Source organism: Saccostrea echinata, unplaced genomic scaffold (assembly GCF_033153115.1).
Source record: "Saccostrea echinata isolate AGI-Se365-2 ecotype Australia unplaced genomic scaffold, CSIRO_AGI_Sech_v1 ptg000002l, whole genome shotgun sequence".
In the NCBI taxonomy this organism is placed as follows: domain Eukaryota; kingdom Metazoa; phylum Mollusca; class Bivalvia; order Ostreida; family Ostreidae; genus Saccostrea; species Saccostrea echinata.
In genome coordinates, this window is record NW_026889751.1 from 11875989 (window position 1) to 11900441 (window position 24453).

At 32.9% G+C, this 24453-nt stretch overlaps 3 protein-coding genes across 5 annotated transcripts in view; 2 read left to right on the forward strand and 1 right to left on the reverse strand.

Annotated features, from left to right (window-relative positions):
* Positions 1–8221, forward strand: part of LOC133172666 (ryanodine receptor-like) — a 98112-nt gene extending 89891 nt beyond the window's left edge. For all 3 annotated transcript variants that reach the window (XM_061307616.1, XM_061307633.1, XM_061307624.1), the window contains 11 exons: positions 3–89; positions 415–765; positions 1081–1199; positions 1583–1643; positions 1754–1900; positions 2051–2182; positions 2344–2392; positions 2494–2601; positions 6804–6868; positions 6996–7096; positions 7358–8221. In XM_061307616.1, the coding sequence (XP_061163600.1) occupies positions 3–89; positions 415–765; positions 1081–1199; positions 1583–1643; positions 1754–1900; positions 2051–2182; positions 2344–2392; positions 2494–2601; positions 6804–6868; positions 6996–7096; positions 7358–7511 (1374 nt within the window). In that variant the 3' untranslated portion in view covers positions 7512–8221. The remainder of the gene's footprint in view (positions 1–2; positions 90–414; positions 766–1080; positions 1200–1582; positions 1644–1753; positions 1901–2050; positions 2183–2343; positions 2393–2493; positions 2602–6803; positions 6869–6995; positions 7097–7357) is intronic.
* Positions 8222–12269: 4048 nt separating this feature from the next.
* Positions 12270–16637, reverse strand: LOC133172701 (UPF0696 protein C11orf68 homolog). The gene is made up of 3 exons (XM_061307654.1): positions 16584–16637; positions 13858–14112; positions 12270–12992 (listed from the first exon to the last, which is right to left on the reverse strand). The coding sequence occupies exons 2-3, from the start codon at positions 14055–14057 to the stop codon at positions 12440–12442; spliced, it is 753 nt and encodes a 250-aa protein (XP_061163638.1). The 5' UTR covers positions 14058–14112; positions 16584–16637; the 3' UTR covers positions 12270–12439.
* Positions 16638–16682: 45 nt separating this feature from the next.
* On the forward strand, positions 16683–22555 carry LOC133172690 (HAUS augmin-like complex subunit 1). The gene is made up of 9 exons (XM_061307643.1): positions 16683–16787; positions 18916–19090; positions 19322–19454; positions 19883–20017; positions 20719–20842; positions 21108–21173; positions 21929–22000; positions 22096–22143; positions 22371–22555. The coding sequence occupies exons 1-9, from the start codon at positions 16767–16769 to the stop codon at positions 22419–22421; spliced, it is 825 nt and encodes a 274-aa protein (XP_061163627.1). The 5' UTR covers positions 16683–16766; the 3' UTR covers positions 22422–22555.
* Positions 22556–24453: the final 1898 nt, after the last annotated feature.

Here is a 24453-nt window from a genome sequence, read left to right on the forward strand (position 1 = left end):
AGAGTCTGTTTGCCCGTAATTTCTACAACTTTAAGTATGTTGCCCTGTTCCTTGCCTTTATTATCAACTTCCTGCTGCTCTTCTACAAGGTGAGGGCTACATACATATGACAGGGATTGCATGTACAGATTCAATCTACAATCTTCAAGTGAAAGGTTATCTGATTAGTCTCTTCTTGCACAATATTGTCTTAAGAGCCCATGCTGTAAATGCTTGGATGAATTTTAAAAGTTTTTTTTTTTTTTACCATGCAGTCCTTTTATCAAAGGGATAATATTTTTTTAAAATTGTTTGTGCAAGAAAGAAGGAAAGGAAATTTCTTACAATTGATACTACATGTATATATTATGATATCCTCATGTGCATATTTCTTAATCAATTCAAAGGCATTATTGCTGACTTTTCAATTAAAAGGTTAACAAGGTGCCCCATGAACAAGAAGTGTCAGATGGGAACCAGACAGAAGAAGAGGAGTTTGACGAGGTGGTTACAATGCAGGGAGAAACCTACATGCAGATTGTTGCCCGACTTCTGGCCGTGGTCCATTCTCTGGTTTCATTTTCAATGCTGATTGCCTACTACTGCCTCAAAGTGCCTCTAGTCATATTCAAGAGAGAGAAGGAGATTGCCAGAAAGTTGGAGTTTGAAGGATTATGGGTAGCTGAACAACCAGGAGAAGATGACCTCAAAGGTCACTGGGATAAACTGGTTCTCAACACACAATCCTTCCCAGATAGTTACTGGGACAAGTTTGTTAAAAAGAAAGTGAGTAAATGTAAAGGTTACTGAGCAGATTTGGAATGTTTCTGTGGAATGTTATTATATGCGAGAGCAACTTATATTCAGACATGAAAAGAAATGGATTGCATTTTCTTAGAGAAAAATCAAAATGCTGTAACTCATTAATTGCTAACATGATTAAAAACGTTTTTCACAAATCCTTGTTTCTTAAGAAAGAAAAATTTTGACTTCTAAATGGTGAAAAATTGTATTCCAAAAATTAAGAATCTCTATATCCATTGAATGAATTGACAGGGAAATGATAAAATCATTAAAACATCTAATGTAACGTTTTTTAAGGTACGTGCCAGGTATGCTGAGCAGTATGACTATGAAGCTATTAGTAACTTACTGGGAATGGACAAAGAAGATTCAATCAAAATTGAAGAAACAAAATCTTCAGGATTCTTCCCAAGTTTGTAAGTAAAATAATATTATCCTGGAAATTTAGATTTAAAAATATGCTAAATACAATGTGTGAAACGACTTACTTCAGCTTGATTGATCCCTGCCACAGAAATATTTTATATAATTTTATGGTCTAAAATTTTCATGCTTCTTTATTTTAATGGTGTTATACCCAAACTACATGTAGGTAGATGTACATGTATGTAAATTGTGTACTCTTATAAGTGATTAAAGTTCAAGTAAAATGTATATTTCAACTCCCTGGATGGGTACATTTTAAATTTTTCATGTGAGCATGCATGTTCCTTGAATTTTTTATTCTCCGAAAATTATTCTTGAGTTGCCATACAGCTTCTCGTCTTATAAATGATGATTTTGTAATTCTTCCTTCTAGCTTGTTCAATGTTGACTGGCAGTATCAGATTTGGAAATGGGGTGTCATTTTCACTGACAATGTAAGTAGATTTAGTTATCACATATTGTAGGTACATTTCATACTTTATGTAAAGTGAGAAAGGAAAAGATCACAGTGTATTTCTTTGCATTGTCAAACTTTTTTTTCCAGTCTTTCCTCTATATCGCATGGTACTTCATCTTTTCTGCCATGGGAAATTTCAATTACTTTTTCTTTGCTGCTCATTTGTTGGATGTTGCCATTGGTTTCAAGACACTAAGAACAATTTTACAGTCTGTAACACACAATGGAAAACAGGTACATATACACGTGATTTTATAATTTCACAATATGACTTCTAAAATCAGAAATCAGTTGCTTCACTGAACTTGTAAACATTGACCATTTTCTTGACAATTAGTGCTGACTGTGACCTACTGTAAATATTGACCATTTTTATCTTAACAGCTGGTGCTGACAGTGATGTTGACCAGTGTGGTTGTCTATATCTACACTGTTATAGCCTTCAACTTTTTCCGCAAGTTCTATGTCAAAGAAGAGGATGGCTCTGTTGACTATAAGTGTCATGACATGCTCACTGTATGTATCAAATTATTGGATTACTCTACATTGTATTCTTAATGGAGATAGCAAGAAAATATCTTGTCTGCATTTAATTTATATTTGATCATCTCCCAGTTGCTTTGGACAATCTTTTTTGTCTCCTTTCTGTTAATTAAAGCATGTCTTGCTTGTTTCAGTGTTTTGTGTATCACTTACACACTGGAGTTCGAGCAGGAGGAGGAATTGGTATGCTATCAAAATTTATTGATTCAGACACAAATCAAATATTTTATATATCTCACATTGATACATTGACATATCACTGAGGTTGTTCTGCCTTTATACAGGTGACGAGATAGAGCCTGCAGATGGCGATCCATTTGAAGTGTACAGAATTCTCTTTGACATCACCTTCTTCTTCTTTGTCATTGTCATTCTTCTAGCCATCATTCAGGGTAAGGACCACCAGTTTAGACCATCAGCTCAGCAGAATGTACATTTGAAAATGAGTTGCATTGTTTGGTTATACTCCACTACGGTTTAATAATCGATGTATATTTTTACTACACCCAAGGTTTAATTATTAGGGTCCCTCTCTGTGGGCATCCTATAGTGATCAGTTCCATCCTTCTGTCCATCAATCCTTCCGTCCATCTGTCCGTCAGAGATTTCTTGTCCGAAGCATATCTTCTCTCTCCTTGGCCCAATCTGGCTCATGCACATGTACTTCACCCTTAGAGTGTCTTTGGGTAAAGGGTGTGCAGTGACCTTGAACCAGTTTCTAGGTCTAAGGTTAAGGTCATAGCAGAATTATACTGTGGTTTCATTAATATTCGTGGGTATCAATTTTCGTGGATTAAGTAAAAATCAGTTTCGAGGATACGTAAATTCGTGGATAATGGTGCTAACAGAAAAAAAAAATGCCATCTTATCATTATTTCTCTCGCTGTAAGCTTTAGCGGGAACCTTCATGCCATTTACAATGTTAAGAGTACGTAAATATTTAAAAAGAATTACTAACAGGTGAAAACTCTTTAATTTACTATTTATATTTTACTCATCTGTAATTTTATAATTCAGAACCTTCAAGCGTTTACAACGCAGTATACATGGTATAACAAAAAAGGATGAGGCATTCCAAATACCGTCTCCACTGTAACAATATGAGCCCGATGGGTCAATTAAATATCAAATATTGAAACAGATTATTAAAAACAATTAATTAGACTTTTATTCCATCAACGTTTGGGGAAAAAAGATGTGCAAGTATCTCAAAATATTAAGAAAATTTGAATTTTATCTTTTAGGCACACATGTCTGCCAACAGACGATACTTAAATGTGGCAACAGGATATTAAAAGTAACAAAAATTCGATTTACAAAATAGTATTTGATACTTATTTTCATGTGCACAGCATGTGTTTTTGGACTTGACAGAGACATCCAGACCCCCTTGTTTGTAGATCGCCGAACAAACACATCCTGACTCTGCAAAATGGTCAACAAACAATTAAGCCGTGAAGGGCTTCGAAATGGCAGTACTTTTGCAACATATATACCCGTTATCTCATGTTTAACAAAAAATATGTTTCAAACCAACCAGATAAAATCAAATTAGCATTTAATTGTGTTGATAATTTGTATGAATTTAGCTTGTTTTGAACAGAGAGTAATTAATTATTTCTACCGGAATATTTTTCATGTATTTAACAATAATTTGTCGTTTTCATTGTGCAGGTGATAATGGGGTTCGGCCGTTAGATTGTTTGAGAATAACAATTAAATTTAACACATTTACGCCTGATTATTATCCTTTGGTAGTACAACTGATTGGTATCCACCGTGTTGACAGATCTACGTGTTGTTTGTTTATCTCCGTGCAAAATATTAACACATTTTTGCTCAAAAAGTCCAGATCATTATTTAATAGTATTTTTCTTCTTTTTTTTTTTAAATATTCTTATTCTGATAAAATATGTTGATAAAAGTCAACATGTTTGGGAAAAGGGAAGGGGGGTATTTGCATATATTAACGAAAGTCGGAATTTAATGGGCTTTTTAAAGGTTTATCTTAAATCAAAATGGAGGCACCAAACTTCGATGAACATTTGATTTCGTGGATCGACTCAACAACGAAATCCACGAAAATTGGGTGTTCCACGAATAATGATAAAACCACAGTATGAAAAATCCTTGTTTGGAGTATATCTTCTCTCCCCTTGGTCCAATGTGGCTCGTACCTCACTCACAGAGTGCCACTGGTCAATGGATGTGCAGTGACCTTGATCAAAGTTTCTGGGTCAAGGGTCAAGGTAAAAAATAGACTACCTTACATTTTTAGCTCTTCTGAGCCAAAGGCTCAAAGAGCTAATGCTATGGCCATTTGTGCGGTGTGCGTAAACTTTTTAGAATATGGGCCATAACTCAAGAACCCCTTGGCCAATTATTGTCAAATTTGTCACAGGGTATCCTTGGCCCAAGGGCTCCCTTTTATACTAAAACTGGGGTTATGACCCTTTAACAAGGGGAGATAATTAGGAAAATAGAAACAAAAGTACTGGTTGCTAAAAAATCTTCTTCTCTAGAGACACTGGGCAGATTATCACCAAACTTACATAAAAGGATGAGGATATGTTGTAGATTAAAAGAGCTAGGTTCACTTTATGCATAAAATGGCCCTGTCCTTATATCAATTAATTGACTATCACCCTCTGTCCCATTTCATATATCAAAATAAAGTAGAAACTTAGTGCTTTCATTTCCTACAAAAAATTTCTTTTTGAGAAACCAGGTATTGGAAAACAGGCTTTGAGAAAATGCAATGTTCTTGAATTTTGTAGAAAACATGCGTATTTGACTACCTTCAACAAAGAATTAAAATATGAGCACAGCCCACGATCCAAAAATTAAAACATGTTTTGTGATCTTCAGACACAGATCTTTCATTATGTAATTGCATATTTTGGATCAGAGGTTGTGCTCTATATGAAATATTGAAAAAATGCCTCAACTTCTGGCCATTTTTAAGGGAATTTTCAGGATATGGGAAAAATGACGCATTTTATGACGTCATAATGCATTGACTAGAGAGAAAATTACGTCATGTTCAATGGATACACGGTCACCAAGGGTCCAAGTTATAAATACTGCATTTTCAACCAAAACTGAGCAGTTTCGATTTTTCAGAAATTCTCAGGGCCAAAAAAGGCCCTAAGTGGCTCTTGCTCTTTGCACGGGGATTTACCCTGGGGCAAAGGGCGTGGTCTCAAGGTCACTTCAAAGTTGACCAAAAATTACATTTTATTAAAATGTTGATATTTTGCTTACTATAAGGACTAGGATCATCAAATCTTGTCAGTTGGTGCATCTAAGGACCTCATATCATGTTGACTCAAAAGTAGGTCACGGTGACCTACTTTTTAAATTTTGCGGCCATTCTTTTTCAAAATGATTTAGAGGCATATTTTGAACAATTTAAGGCCTATGATCATCAAACTTTGTCAGTTGATGCATCTTGGGTCCTCAAAGTACGTCAACTAAAAAGTAGGTCACCTTGACCTACTTTTTGAATTTTATGGCTAATCTTTTTTAAAACAATTAAGGTCATTAATTCGAATACGGGGAGGCTTAGAATCATTAAATCTTGTAAGATGATGCATCTTGGGGCCATAAAACATATTTATTAAAAAGTAGGTCACAGTGACCTACTTTTTGAACTTTGCAGGCATTCGATTTCAAAGCGTTTTAGAGGCATAATTTGGACATTTTAAGTCCTATGTTCATAAAACTTTGTAAGTTGATGCATCTTGGGTCCTCAAAAAAGGTCAACTGAAAAGTAGGTCACTGTGACCTACTTTTGAAAATTTATGGCTTTAATCAAATATTTTGGGTACTAATTGGCCTAGAATCATTAAACTTTGTCAGTTGATGCGTCTTGGGTCCTCGGAGTACAACAACTGAAAAGTAGGTCACGGTGACCTACTTTTGAAATTTTATGGCTGTATTTAATATTTTCAGGAATTATTTGGCTTAGAATCGTCAAAATTTGTCAGTTGATGCATCTTTGGTCCTCGGAGTAGGTTGACTGAAAAGTAGGTCACCGTGACCTACTTTTGAAAATTTATGTCAGTAATTAAATATTTTGGGTACTTATTGGCTAGAATCATCAAACTTTGTCAGTCGATGTATCTTGGGTCCTTGGAGTAAAACAATTGAAAAGTAGGTCACTTTGACCTACTTATAAAATTTTATGGTTATAATTTTAAAAAATATTTTAGGTATTAATTGGCTTAGAATCATCAAACTTAGTTGATGGGTCCTCAGAGAATGACAAGTGATAAGTAGGTCACCATGACCAACTCTCAGGTACTAATTGGCTTAGAATCATCTTGGGTTCTCAGAGTGTGAATTGGAATTTCAAGGGTTTATCTAAATATACAGGATACTTTGAGGCTTCAAATAGAAGTGATAGGTTGTACAGTTTATCAGAAGAGCGATTCAAGGCCCATGGGCCTCTTGTTCATGTTCGTTGCTGAAAGCCCTTTGAGATGGCCACCATCTCAATGATATCTAATTGATGTATACTTTTACTACAGGTTTAATTATTGATGTATACTTTTACTACAGGTTTAATTATTGATGTATACTTTTACTACAGGTTTAATTATTGATGCCTTTGGAGAACTGAGAGATCAACTTGAACAAGTGAAAGAAGATATGGAGGTAAGACCATCTACAAAACAATATTTATATGTTGTGAGGGACGTCTGGCATTTTGTTCAAGATAAAACATTTTCCACATTTACAGGAGCCTTCTGGCATTTTGTACAACAAAAAAATTATTTTTCAGTCAAAATGTTTCATCTGTGGAATAGGAAAAGAATATTTTGATAAAGTCCCTCATGGTTTTGAAACCCATGTCATGAAAGAACATAATTTTGCCAATTACATGTAAGTAAAATTTCTCTGGTCAGTATTCCAGATTTTATTTACTTCTATTTTCTCAAATTCCTACTGATTCCTTTGCTAGTAGTTAATAAGTTAATATGAAACAACATCTTCAATGACAATGATAGCATTATGAATGTGAACAAAATCAACTTTTTAGTACAAGTAGATCTAGGTACAGTGTATATGCATTTTTGAAGTTCCATGTAATAAATGTATGTATTTTGTAATTACCAATATTTATGTTTGATATTTCTGTGTTAGGTTTTTCTTGATGCACCTGATTAACAAGCCTGACACTGAGTACACAGGCCAGGAATCGTACGTGTGGGAGCTGTATCAGCAGCGATCGTGGGACTTCTTCCCAGTCGGGGACTGTTTCAGAAAACAATACGAAGACGAGGGGGACAAGAGCTGAACAGCTCTCTCCTCTCGCTGACTCACAATTGACAAGACTTCAGATGCAAATCCCTGATCTTGCTTCTTTGATATCAATCTTGGGATGTACACACATGGAGATACAATATTTTGTGATCTTTTTTTTTTTGTATTCTGCACCTTTTTTTCTTTGTTTTCTGAAGTTTGCTATGAACTAGAAACAAAGCATCTGAATGTTTTTTAATTACTAAGTTCTGTTTAGGGGTACCCTAAAGCAGAAGTTAAATAATGAATAGAGTGAAAGAGATTCTGTATTAACATTATACTGATCAGCAATTGAATGCTGTGTATGTGTGTGTTGAAAAGACTGACAAACAAGAGAAAAAAGAGTGAATGTTGTCTTGGCTTTTTGTCACAGGAGGTACTTGAAGTTTGATGAAGAATTGAAAATACCCTTTGATATTTTTGTCTCATTGATTTTAAAATTTTAAAGCTTCTGACAATCTTCGTGTTGAATTGTATTAACCCGTTTGTGAGTTTATTGTGATGGAGTGCAATATTTTCCTCTGAATTCTTTTGAATTTCTGTAGTTTTTTGTCATTCATCTATTTACATGAGTATATCTACCATGATTTGTTTTCATGTGCAATATTTTATGCCCTAAAAAAGGTTTGTTATTTATTAGAAATTATGGTTTTTAACACCCACTTTTTATTTATCTATTTAATAATAAAGAACAGATAAGGAGTCGTTTTATTGTTTTCTTTTTATGTGACCATCCATTGACAGACATATTATAGTTTAGGCTTTCCATCCATCCTTCTTTCCATCTCTCCGATAGCTTTCACTGAAGGTGGGGGATATTAATTTGGGTCTCGCCGTCCATCTATCTGTCTGTCTGTATGTAATACTTTTGTTTATGAATGATACCTGGAAAAGCCTTTGAGGTTTTGCAATGAAATTTTATATCACTACTCCCTATGGCCTAAAGAAGACCCCTATTGATTTTAAGGTCAAAAGGTCAAGGTAAGAAATTCATACATTCTGTCTGTGTGGAACACTTGTTTCCAGATGATATTTCGGAATGTTTTTGCAATGAAAAAATTTATATCTCGACTCCCTATGGCATAAAGAGATTAATTTTAAGCTCATAGATCAAGGCCACAAATTTAAACATTGCAAATGTTATCTTGTTTTCTGTGAGCTTCTTCTTTTAATGAAATTTAATATCACAACTCCCTATGGTCTAAAAATGACCCCTTTTGATTTTGAGGTGAAAGGTCAAGATCAGAAATTCATATACTCCGTCTGTGTAACATAGCTTTCTCTGATAGCTTTCACTGAAGGTGGGGGATATTAATTTGGGTCTGTCTGTGTGTAATACTTTTTTTTCTGAATGATATCTGGAAAAACCTTTGAAATTTTATATCAAAACTCCCTATGGCCTAAAGAAGACCCCTATTGATTTTTAGGTCAAAAGGTCAAGGTAAGAAATTCATACATTCTGTCTGTGTGGAACACTTTTTTCCAGATGATATCTCAAAGAGCGTTTGCAATGAAATTTTATATCTCAACTTCCTATGGCCTAAAGATTAAATTTAAGGTCTGAGATCAAGGCCACAAATTTAAACATTGCAAATGTTATCAGTTTTCTTTTGAGCTTTTTTTTTTAATGAAATTTGTTATCAAAACTTCCTATGGCCTAAAAATGACCCCTTTTGATTTTGAGGTGAAAGGTCAAGGTCAAAAATTCATATATTCTGTCTGTGTAACACTCATTTCTGGACTATACACTTATCTTAAAAACCCTTTGAGATTTTGCAGTGAAATTTTATATCACAACTTCCTTGAAAAGACCCATATTGATTTTGAGGTCAAAATGTCAAGGTCCAAAATAAAGATATTGCAAAATATGGTTTCCTGATAACTTTAATTCTCTGAGAGATTTTTCAATAAAGTAATATATCATAGCTCCTAACAACTTAAAAAGCACCCCTATTTTTAGGTCAAAGGTCAAGGTTGGAAATTCATACAATGCAAAAAAAAAAAAAGGTTTCTGTATAACTATAGTTTTCCTTGTTTTTATTTCTATGAAATTTTATATCAAAACTCCAAATGATTTAAAGAAGACCCATTTTGCTTCTTCTTTTTTTTTTTAGGTCAAAAGGTCAAGGTGAAAAATCATATCTTGCAGTAAATGGTTTTCTTATGATTACTCCAGTTTTCTTTCAGGTTTTGAAATGATATTTCATGCAGTTTGTCAATATGACCAATTGATTTTTGAGGTCAAAAGGTCAAAGACCAAGATCTGGAATTAAATTAATATACAGTTTTCAGATGATAACTTTAGTTCTGTGTAAGCTTTTGCAATGAAACTTAAGGTCAAGAATTTCTTTAACTTAATTGACTAAAAAAGACCCCTACCAACTTTAAGGCCAAAAGTTGAAGGGTCAAGGTTGACCTTTTTTTTCTACATCTGCATATTTTTTTTCTGTCAGTTCTTTCACCCTGCTGTTTTTTTTTTCCCTTAAGTGGGCGTACACAAGTTCTCTGAATTAGCTTGTATTAAGAACAGACCTTGTCATTTAATGTAACATAAGAGAAGGTGTGTTTCAACCCAAAAGTAAACCACCTTAACCTCATTGTGGAATTTTATGACTATAAATCCAGCATCTAAAGGATAATTAACTATAGCAAAATTCTATACTCCCTCGTAGGTTTTGAAGTTTTTAGGTAATGTTAAGCGTAAAATTTAGGGATGTCAACGAATATTCAAATATTCATTCAATGAGTTAATATTCCAATATGAGATTCGAATATTCGGTGTTTTTCAGATTTCACAAAAAGGTAATAAATTTTAACAGTGCTGGAATTATCCCCGTTTTATTTACTAGCGATCCCCTGATTCCTTTCGCTACTTTGTTATATAATAGATCTTCCAAATTATTTCATTTTGAGTAAGGTATAAAAGAAATAAACAAGAACTATTAATGTAAAATACAAAAAGTTCTTTAAAGTAGTTTAATATGATCTGATCTAGAATCGAGGACAACGAAATGAAACCTTTCTTGAATGTCTAAGAGATGTGAAGGGTGTACTTATGAAAATAAATTTTATTGATCATTGAATTACATCTTTGATAGAATCGGCCTTTAATATTGTAAAGGGCTCAATTTCAGAATAATGCATCAATTACTTGATTATCTCGGATTAAATATTAATTTTAAAATTTTAAAATCATTATCGGGATATTAATGACCTAGGAAAATTGTCTATGGAAGTGTTTGTTTATATTATCAAAACATTGAATCAAAAATTATATTATATCTTTTATCAAGCAGATAACTGTAATTAATTATTTGCTTTTAAATATGAAGAGTAAACGACAATCTTGCCCCTGGTTAAACAACTGGTTCATCACTTTGAGCTTGTATAGATATCATTTGTTAAATTTATATTTCTGTTGAATACGCTTAAATCAATTATTCATTCTAAACATTGACAAATATCAAATGTAGAATTCCTTATTGTACACCTACAAAAGTCTATGTCCAATTTTACTTCAAAATACCGATGCAAAACCTGCCATAGTATAATGAAGTACATTTGAAATAAACCAAATTTTATTTACTTTACCGAATATTCGAATATATTCGAATACTTTCATTGAATATTCGAATATGAATTATTCACAAAATTGACATCCCTAGTAAAATTCCATCCTAAATAGGAGAACTAAGTGAAAGACCTTGCTATTTTCTACAAGCAACTGAAGCAAGGTCTTTGACTAAGTTTTGAGACCTTATAAGAGGTCTTGTATACATTAACATATTCATTTGTCAGGGAGGTCAACCTCTATATTGCGAAAAATTTCAACTCATTACTGCTGCATTTTCTCAAATTTTCGGGCGATCATTACCACTTCATTTTATCAAAAGGACTAATGCCGAAAACAACTATTTCCGCTACTTACCGAATAAGCCAGCAATGGCACGAGATATGAGTTCCATTCCATATAATTCACTCACCGTGTAGTGAAGTACAATTTGGATCTGAATTCTAATCAAAATGAGTATATATTAGTCTGTAGTCGAAATGTAATTATTTAGCGTCAGATGAATGTCATGGCTACTATTAAGAAGTTTGTGACAAATCGTGGCAATGCAGGATTAGTTATCAATGGATATAATTTTTTTTTATAAATAAGACTTTTAAACACTCCAAATTGTCTAAAGAATGTGTAAAGACTGTGGGTTTTATCTATGGACAGTGCTTGATTTTAAACTTTTTAAAATGTTTTATGAAATAAAGTAGTTTTTAAATAGGGGAAAAAGGTCTTATGCATGCATATGTTGTACTGTGTACATGCATAAGACGCTGGCTAACGAAAGAGATGATGTAGCAGTAATGTATACTTTTAAATGTAGCGGTAATGTATCCTTTTTTGTAGCGGTAATGAGCATGTAATGAAAATTTTGAAAATGTAGAGGTAATGCTATGCACCCATTTGTCAGATAGAGAAATGTGAGTCAGGTAACCATTGTGAAAGGTTGGTATCTTATAATAATTCCTAGATTCACAGATTTATTACACTTTGTGGGCAAACGCCATGTTCCTATTTTCCTTGCGCCACAGAAAAAAAGCAGTTTTTTTTTTACTGCACTGCACTTCACATAGAAATCCTCTGCAAATTTTAAATTGATATATTCATTTATCTTGCAGATATGGTGTGCTAGCTATCGGGAAATGTAATGTGTAAAAACTGCAGGCTTAGAGATGCACCCTCAAATTATAAAGGTAAAGTAAAATATTTTTTATATTCTTTTTTGGTCATCTTATGACATTATAATGATTTCTAAATTAACTAACATTTTGTTTCACAACATCTTTAAAAATCAAATTACAAAGTATTTTTCATTGTATTTCAGATAAAATAATAATCATAAGTCCACTTTCACTTTCCAAAATCTACCCAACTTCTTCAATAATGGACTGATTTCTTATGACATCAAAATTGCTAGTGTAAATTGTAGGTCTGAGATTCCAAGGGTTTTTCCGGTACACTCCAAGCAAAGTGAACACATCTGGTTTGTAATGAAGCTGACATTTGATTCCCAGGCTTCTTATAGTTCTTTCACTTTCATATACTTGGTCTTTGTCAAGAAAATCATCATTATAGATACACACCACATGTTCATTAGCATCGGGACCCTCTTTACCCATTTCAGAAGCACTGATTTTGGCCTGCTTAGCCAGAGTATTTCCACTTACGATACCTTTGGCAACTAAGGACCATAAGTAATCTCCCTTTCCTCCAGTTGACACCCAGAACATCCACTTACCAGCAGTTACTCTAAAATTGTTTGCTAGTTCAAAAATTTTGTCTTTACAAATCTCTCTTTCTGATGCTTCTAGGTTTTCCCATGCCTCTTGTAATCCTAAAACATCAATTTCATCCGAGTCATTTCTGTTTCTTCTATCCTCTGAACGGATAACATGAATCCATCCATATCCATCATCTCTGGAAAAATTTAGTAAACTGGATGATAGAAAAACCCAAATCCAAGATTTTCTGACATTATCAAATGCACAGGACCAAAATTTACTTGCCTCAATCTAATTAAAATTGGATGTTCCGAATCTGCTACCGAGAAGCGGTAGCGGATTCGGAACATCTAATTTTAATTAGATTGTACTTGCCTATGTTATAAACTTTCTAACAAAAAAGAATAATTATTTTTAAGAGCTTATAAATGCCAATAGTGGTTTTGCATAATTTGATCTTGGTAGTTTTGTGTACTTTGGTATGTGTATTTAAGGAATCACTGTCTAGTTAGTAGAGTATGCCAGGGCATCAATGATAGTTGGAAACGTGGGATAATTTGCATAACGGGCAAAGCCCGTTATGCATAAATTATCCCATGTTTCCAACTATCAATTGATGTCCCTGGCATACTCTACTAACTAGACAGTGATTCCTTATATTTCCATTTCATTTTGAAATAAAATTGTAAATTTAGATTTTAAAAATGTAGACTAATAGATTTAAATTACATGAGGCCTCACATGTCAATTTCAATAGTCCCTGCCCACTGACGTCAAACACAAAGACAGCCGCACGAGAATTACATGCATACTAGGCCTCCTTAGAGTCAGACACAACGACAGCCGCACGAGATTTACATGCATATTATTCCTTCTTAGCTACTGACCTTTCGCTTGGCAAAATTTGCATTCCGTTAGAATGATCAAGAAATCAACTCTCCTAACTTTCAAAGAGTTATCACAGAGAAAACAAGCAGAAATGGAAATATTGTGTAATACAGGTTTTCTTACTATTTGGCAAAGCATTATGTTCTTAAAATGTCAGCTATACCTTTCATTACCTGTGAATTATAGAGGGTTTAGTTTTCTCCAACCACTCTTCAATTGGTTCCTTGTTCCTCCCAGTGCTGTAAATCACAGGAATATCCATGTCACAGGCCAGTGCCTCTGCTGCGTAGTATTCAGAGTCATATATTGGCTTCTCTGCCTTCACTCTGTGTGGGTGAATCCCCGTGGTTTCACATTCCATGTCTTCCTCCATTTTTATTTCGTCAGCTCAATTGTTATGTAAACTCTTTACTACGGCTCATAGTAACCTACCAAAAATTAAACATACAAAGAGGATAATCAATCTTTTATAATTTGATATGGAATTTATTTCATGGATATTTTTTTATATTTTCAAGAGTGCAAAGCACGAGGGAAAATATAAAAAAAAAAATTGTATCCTGCCGAGTCAAATAAATCATATCCAATTAAAAAACATTGAATCTTCTGTTTATTACATTTTCTTTCATTTTCCTTTTGCTATCGTCTTTTTATAACAGTGTCGAAGGCTGATAAGGTCAATAAGCAGTTGGAACATCATAGCTAAGTGACTGTAAGATAGTTTACATGGATTTTAACAAAAATTTTGAGAAACTTTGGCAGGTCTCTCTCATAATTACTCTCGCCATCTTATAACAAGCTAGGGAGTATTTTTTACAACACTCTCCTTGAGGGGAAGGAAATTTAATATCAAGTTTTACCACACTATGAAAAATTATCACTTTTATTCAATAAATAAATTACTGTATTTCACTGTTGAAAATATAATAAAAGTACATACATGTATGTACTTAAAAAAAAAAAAAAAACTATTTCACTATCAACATGTAGACAGTAGCAAAACATTTCTTAACAGATATATTATAAACTAGACGTCTCTGTAGCTGTATATGTTTGAATTTGAAAATACTGTAAACCAACTTTTATTCGCGTGTGAGAAATTTTCGCGAGTTTCGCGAGAGCATCGTCATCGCGAATATTTCTCGCCGCGAACCGGTCCTTAAAGTCTTTCTTTCTATTAACAACAGATCCAAAAAAGGCTTGATCGCGAAAATTAATCGTCGCGAACTAGTTTACTCCCGGTAAATCGCGAAATAAAGTCGTCGCGAATAAAAGTTGGTTTACAGTAATCCAGAAGCAAAGATATATAGACTTCGTTGATTTGTCTTCATTTTATCAAATCAATGTAAAAGGAGCAGTATTACAAAAATGTTCTTTTTAGTAATAAATATGATAACACTGTTCTTTTAATCTTTTTTTTAATAACTGAATAATGGGTATCTAACCTGATTTCTAAACCTTTTAAGTTTTAATCAGATCAAACTGAAACTTGAGAAGGAGAATACATTGTACATGATCACAAATTATTAATCTTGATTTGGTAACCATGTCAGACAGATTTTTTCATCCTTTAGGAGAAGAATTTGTATCAGACATTCTCTGCTTGTAACTTTTATCCTCAAAGGTCCATTAGTTGTAACCCTAATTTGAGTCATATTTGTTTTGTACATTAATTTGAAAAAATATTTTATTTCTTTATATATATTTTTTTCTTTCAAGTGAACTTACCGTTTAAAACAATCATGCCTTTATTAATTATTTACATCTCATTCAAGAAACCGCACAAATGTTTTCTTGCCACCATTTAGATGGATTGAATGCTCTAATGATAATGTTCTATGGACCCCCTTTGTGAGGGCCTGTCCCGAGACACAGAGTATTCTAAGTAGCACCAATATACTTGAGATAGGTACAGAAAGTAGGAAAAAACAAATTAGGTTTTGAAATGAGAATTGTTTTAAGGACATTTTTTTTTTTACCTGTTTTAATTTTATTATCAGGGATGAGTATATTGATAAACAAAAAAAGTATTATGATATATCAATATTTTTTAATTGTGTATCATGATACATATTGATATGTATTGATCACTTTTCATTTTTCTTCTATTATAACATGTATAAGTTATAAAAAAAAAATCTCACAAGATATCATTTTTGGGAATATATGTAAATTTCAATCTTTAAATGCAACCTTTATTACATATCATTTATATAAATACAAAATCCTATTTCTCGAAAACATTTATTAAAGCAGTTTAATAATGTGAATTCTAATTTTTAAACCTCAAAAAAAAAAAATGTCAGATTGCTGTACTGGTTACAGTTACATTTTTACGTCCTACTTATTATCATCGGCAATTGTAAAATATGATGAAAGCAATCATAGTAAATAACATTTCACAGTATATGGTGCAGCTGCAGACAAATGAAAATGTTTTGAAGAAATCAAAAGGGGCACAACTCTAGAACTGTAACTGTTACTGGGACTGTTTTATTTGAATAGATCAATGCTAAGGAGAGGGATTTTTATTATTATTATAGAACTGAACATATTTCTCTTTTAAATTATCATGGTAAAACAACTATATATAACTAAATCATTTTTTTTAATAAATAGCATTTTGAAAATGTATTGATAGACAATTAACAAGCTTGTTTACGGAAGATCGTCATATAATCACTGCATGTGCATTGATTTTTCAATAAACGGTCCATCAAATACAATATTCACTTGTTTCACCAAGTTCAAAGTCCAAATGGCATACATACAGGCCTATATACAAATTTATGCATTTGACACAAATTTTATGACCCAGATTCCGTGAGAAATAAAATTCTTAAATGTTTTAAATAAATACGTTCTCATGTTCCCAACAAATTCGTTTCTATACCATTACCCGTGTGAAAATTTTCCGTTTGCCAAATATAGTCAGCCAAACGACACACAATCGGTTAAAGCGAAAGTAGATTGTAAACGTTGGAATACGCATTGATCTCGATTCCGGATTATGATTATGCGGGAAAAGTTGAAAAGTTAAACACAGTTGAAAATAGTCTTGAGTCTACTCAAAGCGTACTCAATGACAACAAAGCACGAGGAGGTGAGTTCTGAAATAACTGACATATATGTTCTCTTATTTAGCACTCATCTATAACGCATGAAATGGTACACGTATACACTGTCTCAGTTTTAATGCAGTTTTGAATTTCCTCGGATGTGATCACACTATGATTTTTTTATTTACTAAAATATATATTTAAACTATTTCTTCCTCATTGACATTCCTATCTGAAATCATCTGCCTCATGTAAGTACCACTGTAAACACATTCCTAAATCATTTTCACAGGTGCTTGAGGACAGGACCCCCAACCCCTAAACATAGACCCAGGCCGTTTCAACTTTTTTCTCATAAATTATCTTTCAGTGGCTCTTTATATGTGCTATAATCCATACTATCATTTCGAAAAATTATCTATCTATTTATGCTACATTTATATAGGCAGAAGTGTTACAATGTAATTGTATTTTTTTTTTTCCTGTTATCATGGCCTTTTTATGGCACGCCAAATTCACAAAAATTAGATAAACAAAGAAGTTTAACAGTTGATAAACTAGGTTTGTCAATTGTAAACAATAATTTATGAACTGTAAACTATAGATAACGATTCGTTAACTATAGTTTTCATCTGTAAACTATATTTAACGGTTGTAAAGTACATGTAGTTTACGAATGCTAATGTAAGTTTATTTGTCTGTAAATATATAAACATTAACGATAGAATTTACTGATAGATATAGATTTTCATTTGTAAACTATAATTTACATTCGTTAACCATAGTTAAGAGTTGTTAATCATAGTTTCACAAATCGTGAAACTATATTTATCAGATAAACTATGTTTTACATTTTATAATTATAGATTTCGGTCGTAAACCATAGTTAACTGTCATTAATACTCATAAACTGTATTTAACAGACGAAAACTATACTATATATATAGTTTATGAATCTAAACACCTGTTAACTGTTAACGATAGTTGTCAATTCAAAATCTCGCGGCACCAATCGCTACATCGTCGCAAGCCACGGTCCGGAGTCCGCATATAGCTCTCTCCAGAATGGGAGGGGACTGTTAACTATAGTTTTGATCATAAACTATACTTAAGAGTCGTGAAATATAGTTTTACAGAAAATTGTTTATCTCCAATACAAAATCAGAGATTCTGGCGTTAAACTGTGTTTCTCTACTGTAAAACTATATTTATCACAATTTTGTGAATTTGGCGCCTTAAATATCTGTAAACTATAGTTTACAACCGTAAATTATAAGTAACATACGTTTAGAGTTGTAAACCACAGTTTACAAATCGTGAAACTGTATTTATCAGATAAACTATGTTTTGCAATCGCAAATGATTGTTTTCAGTGTTATAAGTATAGTTTACACTTGTGAAACATGGATTAGGCGTTAACTATGGTTTAAAGATGTGAAATATAGATTAACGTAGTTAACTATGGTTTACGGACCGTAAACTATAGTTTACAGTCGATAAACCTAGTTTATCAACTGTGAAACTTAATGTTTAGCTCATTTTTGTGAATTAGGCGTGCCATACCTTTTGTTTAACAGTTAATGTATCAACTATGAAAAATATAAATTTTATAGTATGTGTTCAGATGTATTTTGAATTAATAATCATACACATCTACATTTTAAGTATGCAAATATAACATCAATGTACCTCAGCTGAATTACTCTTCACTATGCACTTTCTGCAATAATATGTGTTGTATGAATTATGTCCATTTGGGCCCTGATTTGGCAATAAATTCTATTCTTTTCTGTTACAAAAAAATCAATGTATATTTTATGCCATATCTAACTTCCAATTTATCAAGCTATAGACCTACTGGGTCACTAAATGGAAAGCACCATCTGGAAGCCTTGTCCAATGGACTTCCATTAAAAATTAGAACACTACCAATGAAAAAAAAAACAATTCATTGAATTCAACATTCAGAGCTTCCAGGGTTTGTGTGTGGCCATTATCATGGATGAACTGTGAACACATAGCAAACACGCATATATTTTGGGGATACTAATATTTTTATACTGGCATGTGTTTGGTTGAAAAGTTTTCTATTATGTTCATAAGTAAAGAATGTGTTGCATGATGCTTTTTCTGGTAAAATTAAGAACTGCAAGTGTTTTTTGGTCTTCAAAGGTGCAAACATGGCTTGAAAATGTTTTTGCTGGAGATGACATTCCAGAGTTTGAAATAAATGCCACTAGTTTATCCCTTCTGTACAGTCTGATGAAATGTAATGAGCATGCCGACAGAGATACACGACTCCTGGTGGATGACTATCGGCAAAAGGCAGAGGAATATAACATAGAAGGTATATGATGTACTGTCCTTACATTGATTTAAAAAAAAGGGGGGGGGGGGGGGGGGTAATTATTCAAGTGTTGTTATGAGGAATACAATACTTTAATAGAATCATTGTCTGGAATAATTCAGAATTATTACACAAATGAAATTGTGCTCATCCTAACAGTTTTACCATCCAACATATTAGTAAATACATGTTGAAATGTGTAACTGTCTATAAAAATATTTCTTTATACAGCCAGAAGATGTGAAGGAGTTCTAAAGAGGATGAATTTGTCCATTGCCAGTTTATCCCAAGCTGGGGTTATCTCCTTTCGTGTTATAGCTAATCTTGCACTTATTTTACAAATAAAAGACACATCTGATACAAGGTGGGCTTTAATGAAAATTTTTGTGTGTGTCGTAAAGATAATTTTACAAGGAGACTTTTTCATTTTGGAGTTTTTTTCCTTAATTTAAAAAACCTCTTTATACACCATTTATTTACGTTTACTGATTTTTTAAAAACAAATAATACAAAAACCATTATCAGCTGAGAGTGTATAAATATACATGTACATTTAAACTTCAGTATCTCAAACACTGATATCTCAAATACCATAGATATGTCAAAGTAATTTGGAAGTCAATACCACTTATTTTTTAAGTATTTTACCCTTGATATCTTGAATCCTTGGATATCTTGGAAGTTTTTTTCTCTGTCTCATCAAGTTTGAGATAACAAGGTTTAAATGTATATATTTTGTTAGCATATGGAGTTTTCTCTATGCATCTTATGTATTTAGCCTGATATTTTCAGTTTCCTTCTGGCAATGCAACATTTAGATGATGAAATATACAAGGCTGAGGAAGCTAAAAGAAAGGAGGAGAGACATTTACAGATTATAACTGAGAAAATCAAAACTGCCATGGTCAAACAGAGCCACCTAAAAAAGTAAGGAAAACATTTAATTTGTTTGTATCACAAGGCTGCAGTGAGCAAAATCAGTGTAGCATTTGTAAGGGCTGGGATGATACAACTTTTTCTATATCGATACGTATCATCGATTTCTCGATATATTATCCCAACCCTAGCATTTGTCTGCCAGCCTATCTCGGGCACAGATTGCTGGAAATTTCAATAACTCCTGTGAAAAAGATAAAGCTGTTAAAGTCAGTACTTATTTATTAGAATTATTTTTCATCTAGTCATAATGAAAGTAAATATGTACACATCAAAAAAACACCATGAAACAAATAAGGATTCCGAAGGAAAACAAAAAAATTTGTTATACCTTTAAAAATTTGTTCCTATATAAATCAATACTAATGAAAGTCTAACATTTCCAATGTTTTACTGAGCGTGCATAAAAAAAATGTATGTACATGTATGTCAAAAAATAATAATAAAATAAATAAATAAAAGGTATAACAAAACATTTATTGACTGTGTTCTCGGGCAAAATGCGTTTTGTTGACCCCTCGAACCAAACTGGTTGGTTCTTGGATCTGACAAAATGTTGCCGGAGAACACAGTCAATAAATGTATAATGTTGTAGAGAAAAAGCATGGATTTTGTATATGTTTCTTGAGTATTTGGTAACTGCAAATCATTTGGGCATTCACTTCATAGAAACTGACTACCTCTAATTACAGAGCCATGGATGTGCTTGAGCAGAAAGCAGCATGTCAACAACCAGAAACCGAGAAACGAATGAAAGATGTTCACTTCATTCGCAGCAAGACCAAAGAATATCAGGATAAGATTAGACAGATGCAGGTAAAGCATGCAGAAATTTTAAAGTTTCCTAAGGATTATGAGAACAAAAAAAGAAAGGATAGAATAGAACAAACACAAAATTTGCACATCTACAGTAATAATTAAATGACTTTCTGTGGTGATTTACAGATGTTTATACTGTCTAAAAAGCTGTTTAAGGCAGATGTTGAACCAAGAAAAAAACATTTTTAGTAATTTTCTGTTCTTGTATATTTACATTTTACTTTATCAATATATTACGTGTATTTATCTGGACATTTTGCAGAAGTCTCTTCAAAAACTGAATGTGGATCCCTCCATTTATCACTATAGCCTTGTCAAAAGTTCAAAGGTAAGCGGCAATGCTTGTATATCGCTAGTATATCAATGACAATTAAGAAATCTGATGAGGTTTAATTTAGGCCATTCCAAGTTTTGTCTATGTTTAGCGACCATGTGCGCTTTAGTTTTAGACACCCAATATCAGAAAAAACAAACAAAATAAGGAGTCCTGAAATTTTTGGTCAAATCTTTGACTTCTGACAATTTCTCTACATGTTTGTGCATAATATGTAGTATTAGGTGTATTTTAAGGATTTTAAAATACCTTGAGTTTGCTAAAGAATAGACGTACGTACCTTTATCCAGAAAAATAGATTCATGAAATCAAAGCATTAAAATGACATCATTTTTATGGCTTTTAAGCCTGTGTTTATTTTTGGGCTTGTGTGTTTTTTGCAAATAGGTAGGTAGGTTTTTGAAAGATGGGTGGACGCTAAACAGAGAAAAAACTTGGAATGGCCTTATGTACTTATATTGGTAAAAGTAAATTATTAATGATTTGTGCTGTATTCATTCTTACAGATCTTACCATAACACAACTCTTAAGATTAAGATTATTAATAGATGTAGCTATTTAGAGGAGATTATGAAGTTTGTATATCTAGGTCATAAATTGATGATTGACATAAAGAAGAATTTTATTAGAAATCATTTGAATTCTTTCCAGTCCTTGAATATTCTTTTTAAAATATAAGGGAAGGGGGGGGGGTATTTGGGAATTGCCATATTTGCTATATTTTATATACATTTTATTGTTTTCTCAAGGAGTTACAAAAGGTTCAGGAGGAGTTGTCTCCCCTACAGTCCAAGTTACAGGCATACAGTAGCCTGCCTCCGGTAAGTAAATAAAACCTACCTCTTTTACAAAGTTTGGTATTTGTTATGCATTGGTGATTTTGGTATACATTACAAGTTCGTGTTAAATATTTTAGGATTTATCATCTATCAAAGTGAAAATAGAAGAATTGAAAGTAAAATTGGTAAGTACAATGAACTGAAATTTTATCTTCTTTTTTTTCTTTTTTTGTGTCATAGGTTCAAATATTAGAGGGTCTTATAGCCTGTATATATGCTTTTTCTTCTATTCAGTCCTTTGTAACATGTATGCAATCATAATTTTTTTTTTACAAAAGGTAATGTTGAATTAAAATTTTTTTATATAATTATGCTTTAATATATAACCTTTTCTGATTGTTTCTCATTTCAGGCTGATTTAGAAAATGAGTTCAGCAAGAGAATAGATCTGATGCATATGTAAAAGTGATGACCTTAAATGATAATTAACTAAAAGAAGTCACTAGCATAAGAGAAGACTAGTTATGAAATGCATTTTATATATTCTTGAACAATGCTGTAAAATAATTTTGAATAAAATATACTGAAATTAGAGAAGTGACATTCAAAAGTCTTTAAGTCTAACATTATCTGCGGTTAAGGTGAGCTTTCCAGATCAATGGGTCTTTTTGCCATTTATCATTTGTTTATAATATTTACCATACAACTGAACCAGTCATATTAAAACTTAGAAGAAAGTGTCTTGGTGAAGGATGCAGATTAAAGAAAAAAAGGGGGGATCACTGGAAATTTTTTCCAAGATGCAAGCAAGAAAAGCTTTTGCATCACAAATTTTTGTACCTCATTTGCCATAGGTACATGTATGCAACATTTAGAGAAAATGTAGCCCAATAAATAGCTTAAACTAATAGGCTTTCATACATTGCTGTTTATCTGAAGCAATAAACAAAATTTACTTCAAACTAGTTAGATCTGGTGTTGTAGAGCAAAACTCTCCCAATAGCAAAGTCCCGTGGATGAATTGCTCTATAACAGGGGAGGAAGTTCTGCTATATAGAAAAGATTCCGCAGATCCTCCTATATTTACTGTTTACGTTATCGGTTCTAATTCAAATGGCATAGCCACAGACTGGTTTACCTCTAAATCTGATGCATTTTTAATTTCCATTCTCATTGTTCACGAAGCATTGTATTGGGCATTTCAACAGCCCGAAATCTGAATGATGATTTTCAATTGATTTACCCAAAACCCGTTTACACAGAAGTGGCGACCGTTGAGAGATTGCTTGAGCGATGAAAAACTGGTTAAATCTACCAACGATCTTTCAATGGTAGCCCAGACATCGCCATGATCTCTTGGTGATCTCACACAGGTCTCTAAAGTCTCCGTGATCTCAAAGTTTTGACTCTACCCAAAAGGGTTTCTCAAAGATAATTCTGACATGACCCGGCGAGTTTTCCTTTGAAGTCAGCCGTACAATAACTGCGATACAGAACACTTTTAATGGGCGTTTCTTATGCAAATGAGCAGAAACTGTACTGTATCTGAAAAATATCAACGATACAGTACGGTTTATTTTTAGCGATGACGGAAAACTGAATCCGTATCTTAAATAATATAGACATAAGAATCAATCAAATCGCAAGATAGCGCTGTTAGTATTTATTCAAAATTTGAGATGAATTAAGAATAGAATTTTACAACATAAAGTTACCAGTGGCGGATTCAAAAATTTTAGAAAGGTGGGAGTGGGGGCAGTACACAAATGGTTTTCATCGAAAAAAAAATGTCCAAACTGGAAAATCGGGAGTTTCGTGGGGGGGGGGGGGGGGTAGATTCATAATCAGGCCTGACACTATATGTGCGTGATCGTTTCGTGTTGATAAATTAAAAGTGTATACACGTTTAGCAAACATAATTTTCGAAAGCCAAAAAAGAAAAAAAAAATCGAAAGGGGGGGGGGTACCGACGCGCGCGAGTGAGCTGGATCTGCCTTGGTTTCTCTACATTTTGTTTCAAACATGAAGGTAATATGTCCCCTTTCTTACATCTGTTTATTTCAATTTGGAGCCAAGAATTTTGTATACACATGTATGACGACCGGTCGATGACATTGTCGGACATTTCTCTCAGAATACAACCTCCCCCAAACATTTTTGCTTCAAATACATTCTCATATATGATTATTATGTATCAAAATGTTTTGCACTAAATTCGCAGCTTAGATTTTTTTTTAAAAAGTCAGCAAGAGCTAAATAGATAGGAAAAAACCTACGCAATCAAAATAAATTAAATTTTGGGAAAACACATTATATAATGCATCTCATAATTATAATTATTTAAATTGATAGATACCTGCACGTCCACCTCACTCGGCATTTCAGTTGCGACTGATAAAAATGGGGTACTAAATCAACTTTCTGCAAAATCATCTGATTGGTTGAGAGATATATACCCAAATACACATGTAAATTAGCGAGGTCATAAGAAAGGT

Excerpts from the sequence above, each read along its gene's own strand:
- LOC133172690 (XM_061307643.1), top strand. The coding sequence starts at position 16,767 with ATGACAACAAAGCACGAGGAG. Across the intron at positions 20,843-21,107 it reads ATAAGATTAGACAGATGCAG|AAGTCTCTTCAAAAACTGAA; the intron begins GTAAAGCATGCA and ends GACATTTTGCAG. Across the intron at positions 22,001-22,095 it reads CATACAGTAGCCTGCCTCCG|GATTTATCATCTATCAAAGT; the intron begins GTAAGTAAATAA and ends TAAATATTTTAG.
- LOC133172701 (XM_061307654.1), bottom strand. The coding sequence starts at position 14,057 with ATGGAGGAAGACATGGAATGTGAAACCACGGGGATTCACCCACACAGA. Across the intron at positions 12,993-13,857 it reads AAACCCTCTATAATTCACAG|AGATGATGGATATGGATGGA; the intron begins GTAATGAAAGGT and ends AAATTTTTCCAG.